Source organism: Protopterus annectens, chromosome 8.part0, assembly GCF_019279795.1.
Source record: "Protopterus annectens isolate FY-2018-M chromosome 8.part0, PAN1.0, whole genome shotgun sequence".
NCBI classification, from domain to species: Eukaryota; Metazoa; Chordata; order Ceratodontiformes; family Protopteridae; genus Protopterus; species Protopterus annectens.
In genome coordinates, this window is record NC_056741.1 from 1,958,774,506 (window position 1) to 1,958,793,296 (window position 18,791).

Here is an 18,791-nt window from a genome sequence, read left to right on the forward strand (position 1 = left end):
ACCAAACCCTGTGGGACTCCACTTGTGACTGGTCGGCAGTCTGATTTGGAGTCAGCTACTTTCACACTGTGGGTTCTACTTGTGAGCTAGTTTGCAACCCACCTAGTGATATAGGGGTTGATGCCAAGCTTGGTCAGTTTTACTATGATTTGTGAGTGGGGAATGGTATCAAAGGCCTTGGCCAGATCAAGGTAGGCTGTATGAACCACCTTGCCTTCATCCACAGTTCTGGTGACTGACTCAAAGAAGTTGACCAAGTTGAGTAGGCATGATCTACCCTTCAAAAAACTAACCTGTGTGGGATCCACAGTTTGGAGATCCTACACAAATGCACTTTATAAGCACTTACATGAGTGCATGAATCATGCTATCCCTAATAGAACCAAGATGTAATCCTCCAAAAAAAAGGAAGCCAGTCTGGTAGTCCTCTGCCATAAACAAACTCTACAACAGAAGCAAGAAACTGTTGCAAAAAAGAGTAAAATCCCATGACTGGAGGAACTCCCTGGTCAGCCTCAGTAAGAAGCTGAGATCCCTCATAAAATCCTCCAAAGCTAGTTACGAAAACAAAATTGCCACTGACTTTAAAGACAACCACAAAGCATTATATAGCTATGTCAAGAATCCCAATGGCAACACTCAGGTCTGCTCTGAGTTACAGCACAAAGGCACTAAATATACAGAACCAACTGATATTGCCAACATCCTGGCAGATAGGTTTAGTGCTAACTTTACAACCACCCCCCTAGAGGGCCCATCTCTATACCAGACAAATGCAAAGTTCCTGTAATCATGGCTGCACAGGTAAAAAACACACTCTCCAAAGCCAAGAACACAGCATCCATGGGACCTGACAATATCCCAGGCTGCATTCTACATGAACTACAGAATGAACTGGCACCCCACCTAAGTACCATGTTCAATCATAGCCTCACCTCAGGCTTTGTGCCCACTGAATGTTGCACCATGATGGTTATCCCACTCCCCAAAGGGGGAGCCACAATGGACCCTGGGAACTACCGCCCCATTAGCCTGACAAGCCTGGTCTGCAAGTCCATGCAATGTATCATCATGGAACTCATAAACAAAGAGATTTGAAATCTCCAAACTCTGGACCCCAACCAGTTCAGGTTTGTAAAAGGCAGATCATGTCTCCTAAACCTGATAGACTTCTTTGAAGCAGTCACCAAAGCCATAGATGAGGGTAAGGTGGTTCACACAGCCTATCTAGATCTCGCCAAGGCTTTCGACACCACCCCCCCTCACTCTGGAATTATAGATAAACTCCCTAAACTAGGTATAAATCCATATGTCACAAGATGGGTTGCCAACTGGCTCATGGACAGAACCTACACTGTGAAAGTAGCAGGCTCCAAATCCGACTTCAGACCAGTGACAAGTGGAGTACCACAGGGTTCAGTCCTGGGTCCTCTCCTGTTTGGTATCTAATTCTCTGAAGTACAGGCTAACACAGAAGTTATGGCTAACGAAGTTTGCAGATGACTGCAAACTAGGAGCCATAATCAAAACTCCTAACGATGTGGACATCTTACAAAAGGGCCTTACTGAGACAGATGCCTGGTGTCAAAGCCATGGCCTGAAGCTCAATGCCAAAAAGTGCATTGTCATCCCCTTTGGTAAAAACTCTGTACCCATGAACTACCACATAGGTGCTAGTCTACTTAATACTGAAAGTGTGATAAGAGACCTTGGGACATAGGTGGACAGTAGTCTCTCCTTTGATAATCACATCATCACAGTAGTCAGGAAATCCTTCTATGTGGCACACCTCATCACAAAAGGTTTCTCATCCAGAAAAAAAGAGGTCATTGTTCCCCTCTACTCATCACTCATTAGACCCATTATAGAATACAATGCCCCTTTTGGTATGTACCTCACAAGACATCTACAACAACTGGAAGGGCCACAGAAATACCTCACAAAAAGGATTACTGGCCTCAAACAGATGCCCTGCGCAGACCATCTCAAAAAACTCCAGCTTTACTCTGTCGCATATCGCCTACTCAGAAGCGATCTCTGCCTAACATACAAAGCTATCTCAAACCCAGAGCTGTTGGACATGCTCCACTTAAAGAAATCCCAATCCCTCTGAGCTACATGCTGTAGGGACCTAAATATTCTCACCTCAATAAACAGAACATGCTGGAGGGATAGATCCCTGTCCCAGAGACTTCCCATACTCTGGAACAGACTACCTATCTATGCCAAACAAAGCTCCTCATTATCACTCTTCAAGAAAAATCTTGATGATTGGATGGGAAATAGGAAATTCACCCCGGGGATTACTTCTGTGGTTCTGCTCGACAGGGGCACAGGAAAATAATTTTCTTGGGGGGGCAAAAGCCAGGGTACTTTTTTGGCTAGGCTTATATAGGCCCTAGGGCCAATAGCCTAGTACCTACCTATGAACCCATGAACCTATATCTTTGTTTATTAGGTCCGTGATGATGTGTTCCATACCTTTGCATATCAGACTCATCAGGCTAATGGGGTGATGGTTCCCAGGGTCTGTAGTTGCTCCTCCTTTGTTGAGAGGGATAACTGTAGCAGTGCACCATTTGGTAGGGACAAAGCCTGAGGTGAGGCTGTGACTGAACAGGGCACACAGGTGAGGTGCCAGTTCCCTCTGTATTTCATGTAGAACACAGACAGGGATATTGTCAGGTCCCATAGAAGCTGTATTCTTGGCCTTGGACAGTGCTGTTTAACCTGTGCAGCAGTAGTACTGGGTGCCTAGCAATGTAATGGTATTCTGGTCCCTTGGGGGGGTAGGGGTAAAGTTGGCACTGAATCTGTCGGCCAGTCATTGTACAGTAGCTCAGGGCAAATCTGGGTATTGCCGTGGAGATTCTTTACATAACTATAGAAGGCCTTGTAGTTTTCTTTTACTATCTGCTGCAATTCTGTTTTCATAGCTAGCTTTAGAGGATTTGATGAAGGATCTCAGCTTTTTGTTGAGGCTGATAAGGGAGTTTTTCCAGTCTTGGGACTTCACCTTATTCCATATCAGCTTCCTCCTTCTGTTGTAGAGTTTGTTTATGGCAGGGGACCACCAGATTGGCTTCCTTTTTTTGGAGGAGAGCATCTTGGTTCTGTTGGGTATGGCGAGATCCATGCATTTGTGTACGTGTTCTTACAGTTCATTGGTGTATGATTCAGCAGTCATGCAACTGATGTCCATTTGCATGGGTGCAGTGAAGTTAGTCACCTCTGTTTTCAGGAGCCCAAAGTTAGCTTTGGAGAAATTTTTCATGGTGGTTACCTTTGTGGTGGTGGGGGGGTGGGGGTGGGAGGGATGTGGAGTTCCAAGGTGATTAGTTTTTGGTCAGATTTAACCAGGGAGGGGTTGACTATCGGTGTAGAGCAATGATTGCCTATGTTAGTAATGACCAGGTCAAGGATGTTGCTACTTCAAGTGGGGATAAGAATGAGCTTGTCCAGGGCATTGGAATTAATGAATTCCAGGAAATGTTGGGCAAGTGTATTGGTACATGAGTAGTTTTCTCATTTAATGGAGGGGTAGTTGAAGTCACCCAATATGAGAGTGTTAGGTTGGACCCTAATATTCTTCAGGGTGCTTAGGAATGTGGAGTGTGAGTCTTGGTACATGGTTGGTGACCTATAGCAGGCTACAACCTGAATTGCTGTCTTACCCAATGTTAGCTGCACCTGAAGTATCTCGGATGAGTTATGTTGGGCTACTACTCTGGAAGTGTGCACATCCTTTATGAATATGGAAACACCACTGCCTTTGGAGCTTCGTCCAAGTACTAGGGCCGAAAGGTGTGGAATGAGTTATAGCCTGGTAGTGCAGGGGTGCTTTCTGCTTCCTTGAACCAGGTCTCTGTTATGGCACAAATTCAAGGAAGTACTTGGAAAAGGTTAGGCAGATTAGACAGAAAGCTCAGTAAGAAGGTCAGCCACTACCCTTCTTTGTTCCTGTTTATCATTGTTATAAAAAGCATAGTTATCAAAAATAAAGTTCTAAAGAGGTGAATCAAGTTTAATCCATGTCTGAGATAGGGTTGATAAGGCCACAATGATTAAATAATAAAATACTGGTCAATGTTAAGGCTGTACTGGGAATAAGGCAGAGTACATAGAAAGAGCATTTAAAGGACCAAACATGTATTTCATTATAAATAGTAATAATAATAATAATAATAATAATAATAATAATAATGAATTATTATTATTTTGTTTAGTATTATAATTTTGTTTATTAGTATTATTATTATTTTGTTTATTCGCGGTGGTGGTGCTGCGGTAGCATTGTCGCCTCACAGTTAGACGCTGTCCAGTTCGATTCTCAGCTAGAGAGTCTTCTGCGTGGAGACATGCATGAATGGGCGTACCTTCATTGAAGGTTGTGCATCAGGGCTGGTAACTCGGCACGTAAAAATCAACTACCAATCATTAGCGGACCAGAGTTCCGCTGTGGCGACCCCTAACTGGGAAAAGCCGAAAGACACAACAACAAGAAGTATTATTTTGTTTATTATTGTTATTATTATTATTACCAGCAGCGGCAAAACTGAACTGTATTTGTACATCAAATGTTAGCTATCTAAAGCTAGGCAGTGTTTAAAATTTGTATAAAAAGGCATAATATCCAAGAAATTCAACACTTACTGGCTTTATGGTCAGTAGGAAAATGGAAGGAATGGTCTTTTAGCCATTTAAGGAAACAGTAAGTAATGTAAGATTGGTAGGTTTTGGGCATAGTGTTGTAGAATCTAAGAATGTGAGTAGTATTACAAAACAAATCTAATGATAGCATATGAAGAAAAGTCTGACCTCTACTTATCTAGGATTGAGAAGGACTATTGTAGTGGTGGGCAGAGATGGCAGAGCACAGCTACACATGGGATGGATTTAGTTAGGAAGGTATGTAGCCTGGTATAAAAACATGGCTGTGGATATATTTAAAATTTTATTTATTTATTTATTTATTGACATTTGTTTACTGGGAAAGTCCACTGGGTCAAAAACCCATTTTCAATGTATGCCCGGGGACAAAAGCTCCATAAAGTAATACAAGAATGCTATTTTAGCATCGGTATAATGAGAGTACATGCATAAAAGCAGATATATGCAATTTAGTACAGTACACAGTTTACTTTATTGAATCTTTAGGATCACAAATACAGGCAAATAAAGTTACACATTAAATCTTTAGGATCACAAATACAGGCAAATAAAGTTACACATATAAAAAGCAAAGATATACAAAATTACCAGTTATACTATGTGTTAGTGAGAAAAAAGCACAATGTTTTTAATAGAGCTAAGATGCTCGCATGTTAAAAAGCCAAAACATTATAGCCAGAATATATATTGGTTATATACTGGTATTAGTGAGTAAAACTAGACTTTAGTAAGGGATAGTGGGTGCAATAAGTAATATCGACTTGGAATAAATGAAAGAAAGGGATGTGCACTATTATGGGCTATGTATTGATAAGTAGGATAGTATACATTTCAGAAATGACCAGCACGAGGGAAGGGGTTAGAAGTGGGAGATCCCACAACCAACTCTACCAAAGACTGTCAGTAGCTCACAGTAGGTAATAAAAACAGGAGGTCAGAGGGACAAAAACAAAGGTAAAAAATAAGATAGATAAAAGGACCCTGAGTAGAACATGTATTATAGCACAAAACAACAGTACAGAAAAAAAAGATACAGAAAGTCACTAGAGTAGTATAACAGTTTTTTTTAAGCACTGAGCTGCTTTTCCAACACTACAATGTAGAAAAGAATTTACAGATGGCACAGAAAGAATAATAACAATATACATTGAAAGTGCAATGTGCAAGATACTCTGAAAAAATAAACACATAAATAATAGGTGTGTATCATTATATAAACTTGCAGATTTATCCTGCCTTGGACTGTCCTGGCCTCTACTGGTAATTTTATATATGCTTATCAGAAAAAAAATGAAACTAAAACATTAAAAAAGGTAATCTTTCATTTCAAATAGGGCATTTGTGAGTAATTTTCTAACACAGTAAGCTGGACTTTGAGGAACAATGTTATCTGCATCCTGCTTGTGTAACTGCAGTGAGCAAGTTAAAGCGGCAAATGTTCATCTACAATATTTAAAATATAGGCAGAAATTCAGCTCAAAATCAATTTTCTAACCACCAATTTTTGAAAGCAAAACTCACTGAAATTATTATAATAAGAATGAAAAACTGAAAAAGCATTTTACAGTACGGCAAAGGTTTCCCACATGCCCATATGAGTGCTGAACTCCTGTCTCCCCTTCCTTTCTATAAACATCTCCAATAATGCAACTATTTAAGGATAGGTAATATTGCCCATAAGCAGTGACTTTGTTTACTGAACAACTAATTCTCTCAGTGTAGATTGTTGCATACTTGAATGTAGAAGACTGTCCAACTAACACAGGATCAAACAAAAGCAAGATATCATTAATAAGGGAAGAGGATGCTTAATACTATTTATTTTAATGATTATCATATCTCACTGTGGCAGAGATGTATAAATGCAGACTAACTGTTGGACCATGAGTAATGCTTTCAGTGGTATGTACAATTCACAGGATGAAACAAGCTTGCTCTTTTCATATATGAACTATGGCCAGAGAACATACCTCAGTCTTTCTTCACCAAAATGTGTGACAAAATATGTTACAAGTGAGGTGGATGTGTTATACGTTATTAAATCTCAACAAAGAAAGTGCAGAACAAGAGTAGAATCTAGCAGAATAATGCTTTAAATGTTTGCATGTTATGGGCTATGATAAACTAATAAAAGTCATGCTTCTAAATTTCATTCAGCACTATGAAAAATGTCATCTCCTTTATTACACACGATCCTTGATCCTTAAAAAAAGAGAACTGCCTGACAATATATGATTCTTGAGAGCTTTGCTTGATGCAGGTTCCAATCAATCCTTTTCAGTCACATCCTGCTACTATAGTGACCTCATAACAAGCTACCACCATCCTCAAAGTTTGCTGAGCAAGGTGGGAATAGAAGTATATCAGAAAAAGATAGCCAGGCCTTTCATTTATAAAACTCATACAAACACACATACATAAGTCTGCTATGCACAATTTTGATTCACCATTCACCTACTAAATGTCTTTGCAATGTGGGAAGAAATTAGAATATCCAAGAAAACCAAAACAAAGACAGGATATGCAGATAACTGCACATAAGGTATGAGGCAGATTAGGAACAGAGATACTGTCAGCAGTACAGACTAAGAAACTGATTATACAGCAGATAGGTCTGAAAATGTGCATGCTGTATTTGTCAAGAGAGTTCAGCACACACTGTACTTATCAAGAGTTCTAATTACAGAGGAACTCAAATGTTACATGCTGTAGATTGAGATAGAGCAGTTGTTCACTGAAAAGCAGTTTATATAAAACTGTTCACACAGGCAGCAGTTCTTCCTAGTACCCTCTGAAAAAAAACATAGAAACACTGTTGTCACCAGGGAACTAAAAAAGTAGTTCACCCAGAAAGGAGTAAATGCTGTGCCCTGAGAATAAGTCAGTAGGAAATGCAGATCTTGCAGCTGTTACAGCTAAAAGACTCTCTGCCAGTTTTGCCTTGTGACTTTGTGAAAAAGCAGAGTGATTCATGGCAATCTAGGATCAAGTGTGATAGGGCAAGTCTGAATACAGAGAAAGAGGCCCAAATAGAGGCCCGATGAGGGACAAAAATCAGTCTACAACTAAGGAAGCATCTAAGGTACTAGTTGTTGGCTAACAAATAGCGCAATGGTCCTAGAGAAGTAATAAATGAGGCAGTAAAATTACCCTATCATACGGAGAGTCAATTGAGATTATGGGGGACAGAATTCAAAAATGGTAGCTGAACACAGAGCATTAAGACTGTTTGTGTCTTTCGGCTTTTCCCGGTTAGGGGTCACCACAGTGGAACTCCGGTCCGCTAATGATTGGTAGTGGATTTTTATGTACCAGGTTACCAGCCCTGATGCACAACCTTCAACGAAGGCACGCCCCATTCACGTATGCCTCCACACAAAAGACGCTAAAGCTGAGAATCGAACGGAACAACATCTTGCTATGAGGCGACAACGCTACCGCAGCACCACCACTGCCGCAGTAACACAGAGCATTAAGTCTATGATGTGTTAATGAACTTTATTCAGCAGTACTGACTTAGATTTTCTTTGCCTCCATTAGTGACGCTCTGTAAGCCACTTAACCACACAATACACCCAGGTCACCCTTTGAATGGCCCAGTTGTGCTTAGTGTATGGTAACATAAAAAAATGGTAGGGCATGTGACACTGGAAAACAGGTGTAAATTTTTAATAATGAGGCCAAAATGAAAGTAAAAATAACATGATTTCAAAAGTTTCTTAAAGACTGTAATCCATGTAGGAAGGTATTAATGGATCAAAGAAACAAGACAATTCAGGGGGCACCCTAGTAAAGCTAATGTCATAAAATATTTAAATAAAAAAACAACAAATAAAATACAGATGGTCACATAGGGGAAATAATGGGTTATATCAAGGGGAACAAAACAGCAAGTGGATGAAAAACATAAATATATACATTTTTCTTGTAAATGCAGGGGTGGCATGAAGGTCACTGAAACAGTGAAACTAACAACCTGGTGAAGAGTTTAATAATATAACAGGCAGTGGGATAATGTGAATTATACCATGACCCCCCATTAATATTCCAAAATGTGCACGCTGATTGGTCAGTGTGCACGTTGTAAATCGACTTATACTAATGGAAAAAGGTCCGGTCGCCCGGACATTTTCCATTAGTATAAGTCTTTTTTAAAACACTGTCTCGCTATGTTAAAGGAGTTTAACATAGCGAGACAGCTTTAAAAAAGCAACGAAGAATCTCCGTTGCTTTTTTTAAAGCTGTCTCACTATGTTAAACTCCTTTAATATAGCGAGACAGTGTGCAAAAAGCAACAGAGATCTTGCTTTCTCCGTTGCTTTTTTTTTTAAACCTGTCTTGCTATGTTAAATGGGTTTAACATAGCGAGACAGCTTTAAAATAAGCAACGGAGATCTCCGTTACTTATTTTAAGGCTGTCTTGCTATGTTAAACCCATTTAACATAGTGAAACAGTTTGTAAAAAGCAATGGAGATCTTGCTTTCTCCGTTGCTTTTTTCAAAACTGTCTCGCTATGTTAAATGGGTTTAACATAGCGAGACACCTTTAAAATAAGTTACAGAGATTCTCCGTTGCTTTTTTTAAAGCTGTTTTGCTATGTTAAACCCATTTAACATAGTGAAACAGTAAAAAGCAATGGAGATCTTGCTTTCTCCGTTGCTTTTGCCCACAGCTCTGATGTACTGCGTAGGCATACGCATGCGTAGTACATCAAAACTGCTGCAGAATACCAGACAACTGCGGAAGGGCAGCAAGGAGGAATTATACAATGCCATTATTTAAGAAAAGTAATTATTTTTTTTCTTAAATAATGTCATTGTATAATAGCAATAACCCACTTCTGGGTTCGCTTCGCCCTTGTGACCTAACCATGCCAACTGTAGGTAAATCCAGCATTACCCACACCCAGGCGTGGGTTATTGCTATAATATTTTGAATAATGTAAATGCAAGGGTTTTGTAACATTTAAGAATATTATCAAGTCTTATCAAGAAAGTTAGGAAGCTTAGAGCAGGCTGTTTATCTGTGACACTGACACCTTTCGTTTTTGTCAGTATCAAAAATAGGAACTGTTGACAAACTGCAGAAACTATTTTTAATTTCTCAAGTTGTCTTACTGTTCAATAATAATTCATTATTAACACCCCTATTTGCACTTGAGAAAAAAAATCATTCAGTGTAACTTGAATAGGCAGTCTTCACATATGGCAACGTATTATCCATCCATTCAATCTAATCCCTTGACATGAACAATATGTTTACATCCCTCTAGCCACTAAACATATACCTTTAAATAGCTCAACTCTCATAAGATTACAAAATGGGTGGAAGAAAGGATAGGGTCCACTGACATTCAGCCTTAGTTTATATATATATTTATATTATATGTATGACTGCATATCTGATCAGCCTTGGAAATGTAGCATGTTATCCAGCCATCCACATTAACACTATTTAATCCTATATGGTGGTATGTAATACCTAATTCAACATAATCTGAATACTGAACTACATAACCAGAACAGCACACTAATTAAGACATTTCCATCTCATTCCATCTCATCCTTATCACTGAAGACTGAAATTAAAACTCAGTACAATAAATGACGATTCAATTACTACTCATTGTATAACAGTGAACTATGAAACATTACACCATAAACACATATCCCACAGCACTGATACTAAACTGGACCAGTACATCCTAATTCCACACATCAATTTTTTAAATAGAGATTCTTCTTATCCACCCATCCAATATGTAAGCAATTAACAAAGGAGACAAAAATAACTCCCATATTACTACAAAAAGCCTTTGTCACATCACAGGCAATCTTATGCCTGTTATGTTGCTAGATGACAGCTTTATTAATGGAAAAATAGAAATACCAAAATACTCACCATTACCAAAAAACACAGCGTTTAAGTATCATTGCTAAACTGCTCAGTTATGCTTGACCACTTGTCACATGGGTAACATACATCCTGTCATTTGCAAACAGAACACCAAATTCAGAAACAGTAAGTATACATGATTAACACATATGAAACAGCAAAAACTGAGACAAATTTTTATGTCAGATCAATAGTAAATGAATAAAACTCACAAAACAAGCCTGAATAAGCTTGCCCTGACAAGCGCAGCACCTAGTTAGATCACAGATTCATTTGCTGCAATCGCCTTATAAAATTTAATGGCAATGAATCTTGTCAGACAACTGACCCACAGGCCTTTACACTAAAGTCAACAACTTTTACTAGACCATTTAAACTTATAAAGTATGTCTTAAAAGGACCCTCATTTCAGATCATGTTATGAATAATGTAATAAATCATTTAGAAAAATATTTCATAGGAGAGCGATCCCCAGAAGAACTGAAGTTGATCTGAATATAGTATAAGCTTCATGTGCATCATAAAATTATGAACTGATATTTGTGCCTACCTACCTTAAGAGCAAATGAAATGTATTCAATGAAGCCATGATACTGTCAACACATATAGTAGTATAAACACACCTCTCAACCTTCAGACATTGAAAAAGGTACAAAGGCCCTCAAAAAATAAGTATATCCAGCCACATATCTGGACATCTACTTGGCATAAAATGTGAATACCAAATATCACGTAACACTTACCACTTCCAGTAGGAATATGGCATACTATTCTGAAACACATATTTTTAAAAAACAGAGTGCCAAGAATTATGGAAAAATATAAACATGTTATGAAAGTGACAGTACAAAATCTATAGACTTTAATGAGCTTTATTGCAAAATTCTACCATGTAAGGTCATTTATCTTTGCTTCTGATAAAGGGGGGATTTAAGATGTGTGTTGCATTTCTTTACATTATCGGTGCTACTGGTATGTTGGTCATATAGTGTGATTTTTTGTAAAGTAGATGACTTCAAAAGTCATGTGTGATGAGAGGAATTCAGAAAACTGTATGAAGGGGTAAAGCAAACCAGAAAATAGGAATATACCTACAAAAATAGGTACATCATCTGCAGGGGTAAATCAGGCCTGAAAATAGGTATGTTCCTACAAAATGGGTACATTTGAGAAGTTTGAGTACAAATAGTATATTGAAAGTTATTTTATATTGATTATGCATTTTAAATCACTCCTCATAAGAGAACATTTGTCTGAGACTGTCAATTGAAACACAGAATCTAGAATGCTGAAAATGTCATTAAAAGCAATTGTATAAGGTAACTCAGTGAGTTCCAAAATACTATAAAATGCTAAAACAAAGTGTTATCAGTTTTATGGGCATCCTCACCACCAACCTCATATAAAGGCTTTTAAATTATTTTTTGTCCTTCAGTGTAAACAAAAAGTTACAGCTTCATAAAAGTATCAAGTCCATGTAACAGGCACAAGCTTAGCAATTCAAAAAATCTAAGTGCACTAGTGCTCAGGTGCCATTTTGCCCCTTTAAACAGACCTGATTACATGAACCTCTAGCTTTTTATTGAATTGCTGCATTTAAAACAAGAGAAAGATGAGTCATTAAACATTAAAGCATACAGTCCTCAAACTGCAGTCATCCATTTATCTCTCTTGGATAACATTTCCATGTTTTTTCCATTTTCCAAAGTCACTTGAAGTAACCATTTAGTATATTTCTTGTCATCATGTATTTCCAAGTGCACTTGTAACTACAGTCTCATGTTCTCAATTCAAGGACTCCCATTTTCAAATCTTTTTCTAATTCAACAATATCAAGGCAACCATTATAGTAACTTATTCCCTTCAGTATCATAGCAAATGGGAGGGAAAGGAGACTGTGGCACAGGTGCAAGCTTTTTGGAGGGGTATGATCCACACCACAGAGGAACTGCAGATCAAGTGCAAATGCAACACTAACCTTCATTTGAACAACAATGGTCAATATTGCATTGTTCAGCTGTTTAAATGGATGATGTCAGGTGTAAATAACTGCAGCAAGGAGCTAGTAGAAGTTCTTTATTACAGTTTTGCACTCATGAGGACTATGGATTTTTTTTTTCTTCAGCGTTAGGTTGGGAAGAGTGCCGGTCTAAGAACTGTGTATGATGCTAAATGACTTAGCGTTGTCTCTGAGTTCAGTCACTGCAGGTTCTTCACTCAGGTAATCCAGCGTGTACAGTAAATTTGTAACCTGTCCTTTATCAACTCAGCTGAGCTAAGATGAACAGTTTTATTCCACCTGGAAAAATACTTTCAAGACAGCTGAGAATAAAAACTTACATCTTAAGTTTTGACATTAGAACTTTATCTTACGTCTACCAAAAATGGTGTTCTTTTCTGCATTTTAGTGTCTGATAAATTATGATCCACAAATACAGTTAATCTTTTCTACTTACCAGATCCCCAGAATTGTGACAAAAATTGTTCATCTGCATACAAAGTTATAAACTGGACCAAATGTACCTTCAGCCTTTCCAACCACTGATAATGTCAGTCTGTAAAATGTTTTCAAACCCAGTGTTCATTTGGAGACTCCAGTCCCTTGTGTAATCATGGTTTTTACAAACTCCTTCCTTGTCTTTCAAAATCTCACTGAAATTTGTACCATTTTTTGCCATGCTTTATCATTTAATTGATCTTCTATTATGTATAAACCAGTTGGCTTATTAGTCCCATGGACTTATTTTATATATCAATAATTTTTTGCTGAAATTATATTGTAGAATAATGTTGCTCTTTTAAGAATTTACTAGCTTCATCCCCAAACGACTTAAGCTCTTTTGCATAACAATTCAAAAGTTCAGAAACAACTTTCATCTGCTGAATAACTTCTTCCAATGCACCTTCCATATCTTATTTTTATAGCCTCTTGAATAACTAAGAAATTGATTTTCTCACTGAGTTGGGAATCAGTATAAATGAGGTGTCCATCACATTCCATCTGCTCATCAGAAAATATATCCTTTTCACTTCTCTCTAAATCTGAAAACAGCACCACAAACAGTAAAACATTACAATACTAAAACCAAAACTGCATTGTAAAACACAATCTGTACCCAAAAATCACTTTTTTTTCGATTATACTTGATGGAGAGCCTGAAAGAAGTGACCAGCTTATTGAACTACAACAATACTTTACAATCGCTACCCTAAATTTTTAAATGAATTCATAAGGTTAGACATGTCTGCTTGGAATAGAAAGTATATGCAACACAGGAGCAGCTTTTTTCTTGTGGGGAGAAGTAAAGGGAAGAGCTCATATCCTAAATGACCCCAGATTAAGGGCAGAACTGCAGCACAAATCAACTATTCCCATACAGACTGAAGGGGTCAATACAGATATTCAGCTGTTGGTCATAGATACTCATATGTGTCAGGTCATTATCTCTACATCATATCCTGTCAACCACAAACAGAAGAAAACAGTTTTATTGGACAGGTACATGTTAACTTCTAACTTTACTCTGCTAATTGTTACAGACTCCATCTAAACCAAAAGCCACCACAGAGACTTGGTTCTTGACATGAGGCAAGAAAGCTAGTTCCCTCAAATCAGCTAGTTTACATCGATAAGAAGGAATGTTACTTTCTGTGGTGTTGTATTTGATGGGCCAGAAATGGGAATTACCAGGAAAAACGATGTCATGTAAGCACCAATGGAGTCTATGTACAACACTAGGCATGCAGCTAAATAAAATGATACATATATACTTAATAAGAAAACCAAAATTAAGGACACGTTGTTCAGAAAAGCTTACTTACTTCTTCACTGCAAAGATGATTACTCCTGTTGAATAGTTGCCTTGTTTAAACTGTTCATTTAAGATCTCATAATTATAGGTACCATCCCAGACAATTGGGGCAAACCAGGGAGTCATAACATTAACATCAGTTCTCCTATAATAAAACAGTATTTCCATGTTAATATTTATATTACTAAGCATTCAGCATAAAATACATTTTATGATGAAGTACCCCCTTTGTAATAAATTTTATGATGAAGTACACATTTGGGTATCATTTTTTAAATGAATATAAACTCACAAAACATTTGCATTGTACCATGATATCTAAAAAACACACAGATAACCTCTAGTGATAATTTTATATGCTCATCAGAAAACAAACAAAACAGCAAAACACACAAAAGCAAACAAGAATTACTTTTCCACTCAGATATCCTATAGCAAAACCTGCTGCAGGCAGACAGTGGGGTGTCTGATGCCCTCACCAGTATCCCGGTAGTGGGAGTATTTTTTTAAATGAAAGGACATAACCCCTTCAGTTGGGTGGAGATGTGTGGCATCTGCATGAATGCATTCCATGCACATTGCTGTCAAGGGTTACCACTGCCATCCTGGATTGTCATGCCCTCATTGTGGCTGCACTGACATGCCCTTGTTACTCCATCCCTGCCCCCCCCCCCCCCCACACACACACACACACACACTGTCATGATAGGCATATCCCTTGTCTCACCATGAGACATCAATTTCTTGAGTCACTAATACAATTCATGTTGTCTTGGACACAGCTAGGTCTTAATCTTTCTGTTCTACTGGTATAGCCAAGCCAGGCTTATAACTTTTTAACTATGTGGAGTTTTGATAATGTACATTTCTGATGCCATTTTAGAGACATTTCTATGTTCTTGTACAATTCTAATTTTAAATGTCATTTCACTGTAATTATTCTTGAAAAACATTTTGCATTTCAGTTGCACAAATTGAATATCATAGTGTGGAGATGGTCTATAGATGGTATGATGAAAAGTTTATATCAAGATGTAACATTCTGACAGGTATGAGCATTTGTTGAAAATAAAATTAGCAAAAAACATTCACATTTTTTCAGGGATTATAGGTTTTTAAGGGAAGCTATTGTGCTTACAATTTCTGTGCTAAAAGTTTTCATTTCTGGACTCTTTTTAATTTTTTAAGGTATTGCCTTTTTTATTTTTAATGACATACAGAAGTTGACAGTAGAGTTTTCTTCCATTATAGGTAAGAACTACTAATGAGGCAAACAAATGCCTGGATTTTGAAGGCTATGAGGGTGAAGGGATTTAAGACTGAATATGAGGTTTGGGTGACCTGCACTGTTTTATATTTAGTTTTTTCCTGTACGTGAAACATAGTTCATGTACGTGTAATAAGCAATCTGATTTCCTAACTTTCCCTTTCCTTTCATTTTTCACACAACACATGCAAACACACATATATAGACACTTTTACACATACACACACACACACATATATATATATATATATATATATATATATATATATATATATATATATATATGGCATGCTATATAAATATATGTATCTATGTATATATATATATATATATATATATATATATATATATATATATATGTGTGTGTATGGCATATGCTATATAAATATATGTATGTATGTATGTGTATATGTATATATATATATATATATATATACATATATATATATATATATATTTATATATATATTTATATATATATATATATACATATATATATATATATATATATATATATATATATATATATATATATATATATATATATATATATATATATGTATGTATATATATAGATATATATATATATATATATATATATATATATACGTACATGGATATACATGGTCAAACTTACCATTTGTCAAAGGATTTTCTGGTATCAGAAGTAGCTGGATGTTTTTGTTGACAAGGACTAAAATAGGCAAAGAGCTGAACATCAATGTGTAACATTGGAGTAAATAGTAATTCTGAAACATTTGTGTATAACAAAAATTTTGGCATTGGAGTTGAATGTGTGTATGGGTGTTTATAGCTCAGGGCTAGAGTAGTGGCCAGGGAAGAGGAGGGATCTAATAGTATGGTTTGGCATTAATATGTCTAAAGTGTGTCCATGTATGTGTGTGATTTTGTGTGTGTGTGTGTGTGTGTGTGTGTGTGTGTGTGTGTGTGTGTGTGTGCTTATCTTTGCACAAGTGTCTTGTTTTTTAAAAAATAGCATAAAGCAACATTTTTTACAGGGAGGCAACCTTGCTAATTATATACATTAACTCCAAGATTACACACATTGTGTGGGATGGGCATATTTCCCAACCCCAAGAATTGTGCAGTCTTGCACAGCAGTGGACCATCTGTGTAGTTGATTAAATTTTGTCAAACAAACAGAAGTCGACAAAAGGGGAATTTGATGATATTCATTTCTCTAATACGTGTGTGTGTGTGTGTGTGTGTGTGTGTGTGTGTGTATCTATATATATATATATATATATATATATATATATATATATAGTATATATATATATATATATATATATATATATATGGGTCTACCTTCAATTGATGAAAGTCTTTAAATACTTTGCCATATATAAACTGAAGTTTAATATTTTTAGTGATACATAGGCAACCTTTGTGCTGTTGTTGCCATAAGTTTAACAAAGGGTTAATTTGGGGTTTGGTTTTAGCCGTGTATAGCCTATTATTGACCTATTATTGATGCTTTATCAAACCATGTGACATATGTTTAAGTATTTAAGGTTGAGTTTATATGGAGTTGTTTATTCTGAAGAAGTCTGATGGTTTACCACCAATGAAAGCACTCAGTAAAGTGAAGCTGCTTCCACTGGGTTGCCTTTTTGCTCATTTCCTTCAATTGGAAAAAGTATGAGCCATCAATTGGCAAAAGCATGAGCACACTATACCGGAAGCTAACTTTCATGGAAACTGACAATGTTGAAAGCCTAATCAGTGAAATTCACTTGAATGGTGAGTATAGGGCATACCACTTTAAATTTAAGAAGAAATATTAGTGCTGTACGAATGTACCAGCATCTATAATGTTGGATTTGTGCAGAATTGCTCCCGGAGTCTTGGGTGAAATATATTTTCCAGGTAAATCACAATGTGGAGGTGAGACCTTAATTGTGGCAGGTTATGTGTATCATTACAAAGTTGTGGGAGATCGCTGTACATTGGGGTAAGGGAGGTTTCCCATTATCCTACTGTAGTGTGATCTTGGAGTTGGCATATATTAGTAGCGGGGGTATGGGGGGTGCAGGAGGGCTTGACCCCTGCATAATGTGTTCTAGTATATTTGTCATTTTTTCTTTTTTTTTTTTTTTTTGTACACTGTAGTCCATTCAAGTGGGTTTCGCTGATTTTAGCTTTCAGCATTTTTAGTTTTCGTGCAACTCAGCTTATGGTTAAGTGAGTTTGTGTTTTTTCCATTTGGTGGATCGTATTATCATCAATTGAAAGTAGAGCCATATATATATATATATATATATATATACAGGCACACACACACATAGATATATAGATATAAATAGATATAGATATAAATAGGTATAGATACATATGAGCACGTGTGTGTGCGTGTGTGCGTGTGTGTGTGTGTGTGTGTGTGTGTGTGTGTGTGTGTGTGTGTGTGTGTGTGTGTGCGTCTATAAAGATATATATATATATATATATATATATATATATATATATATATATATATACAAATAGATATACATACACACATATCTATCTATATTAAAAATATATATTACATTACGTCTAAAAATCTTTTCACCTAATCACAAAACATTTAATCTAAAACACATTTAATTGAATCACATTGCATCTGTGATGAAAATGAAAATACTGTCATCTGTTTTAGCATGTCTGGCAGGTGATTTGTGTATATTCTCAAATTAACTTGCATTGTATGCCAGCAAGCCTAATTATGAAAATGTAGATAGGTTTTTTAAATGTTGAGTATTCCCCTGTACATACAGAATGTTTTAAGAATTTGTCAGTGTTTTGATACATTTTAATTGTGCATGTTTGAGAGGGAGATTCTAAAGTACAAACTGTGGAGAATCAGCTGAATAGTGGGTGATGTCATTAGAATGTTCCTGGTTGCTAGGTGATTATTTGAAAAGCTGATTGAAAGGAAAAATAACTTTTTGGACAGCTGATTGTTATTTTTAAAAATAAGACAGTTGAAAATGTGGAAGATAGCTTAGACTGCAGTTTTTGTCAAGTACTGAACAGTTTGTGAAGAACCGCAGTTTGCAAAGAGCAGCTGTTAGTGAAGAGTTGCAGTCAGTGGATACCCATAAAAAAGAACTCACCAAAAACTGTAAGCCTGCTTTGGCCTTAC

The 18,791-nt window shown here is 36.8% G+C and overlaps 1 protein-coding gene across 1 annotated transcript in view; it reads right to left on the reverse strand.

Moving 5' to 3' along the window:
* The window catches only part of LOC122809759 (histo-blood group ABO system transferase-like), a 407,052-nt gene that overhangs the window by 41,546 nt on the left and 346,715 nt on the right, over positions 1-18,791 (reverse strand). Inside the window, exon 7 of the mRNA XM_044081483.1 lies at positions 14,390-14,524. Within this exon, the coding sequence (XP_043937418.1) occupies positions 14,390-14,524 (135 nt within the window). The remainder of the gene's footprint in view (positions 1-14,389; positions 14,525-18,791) is intronic.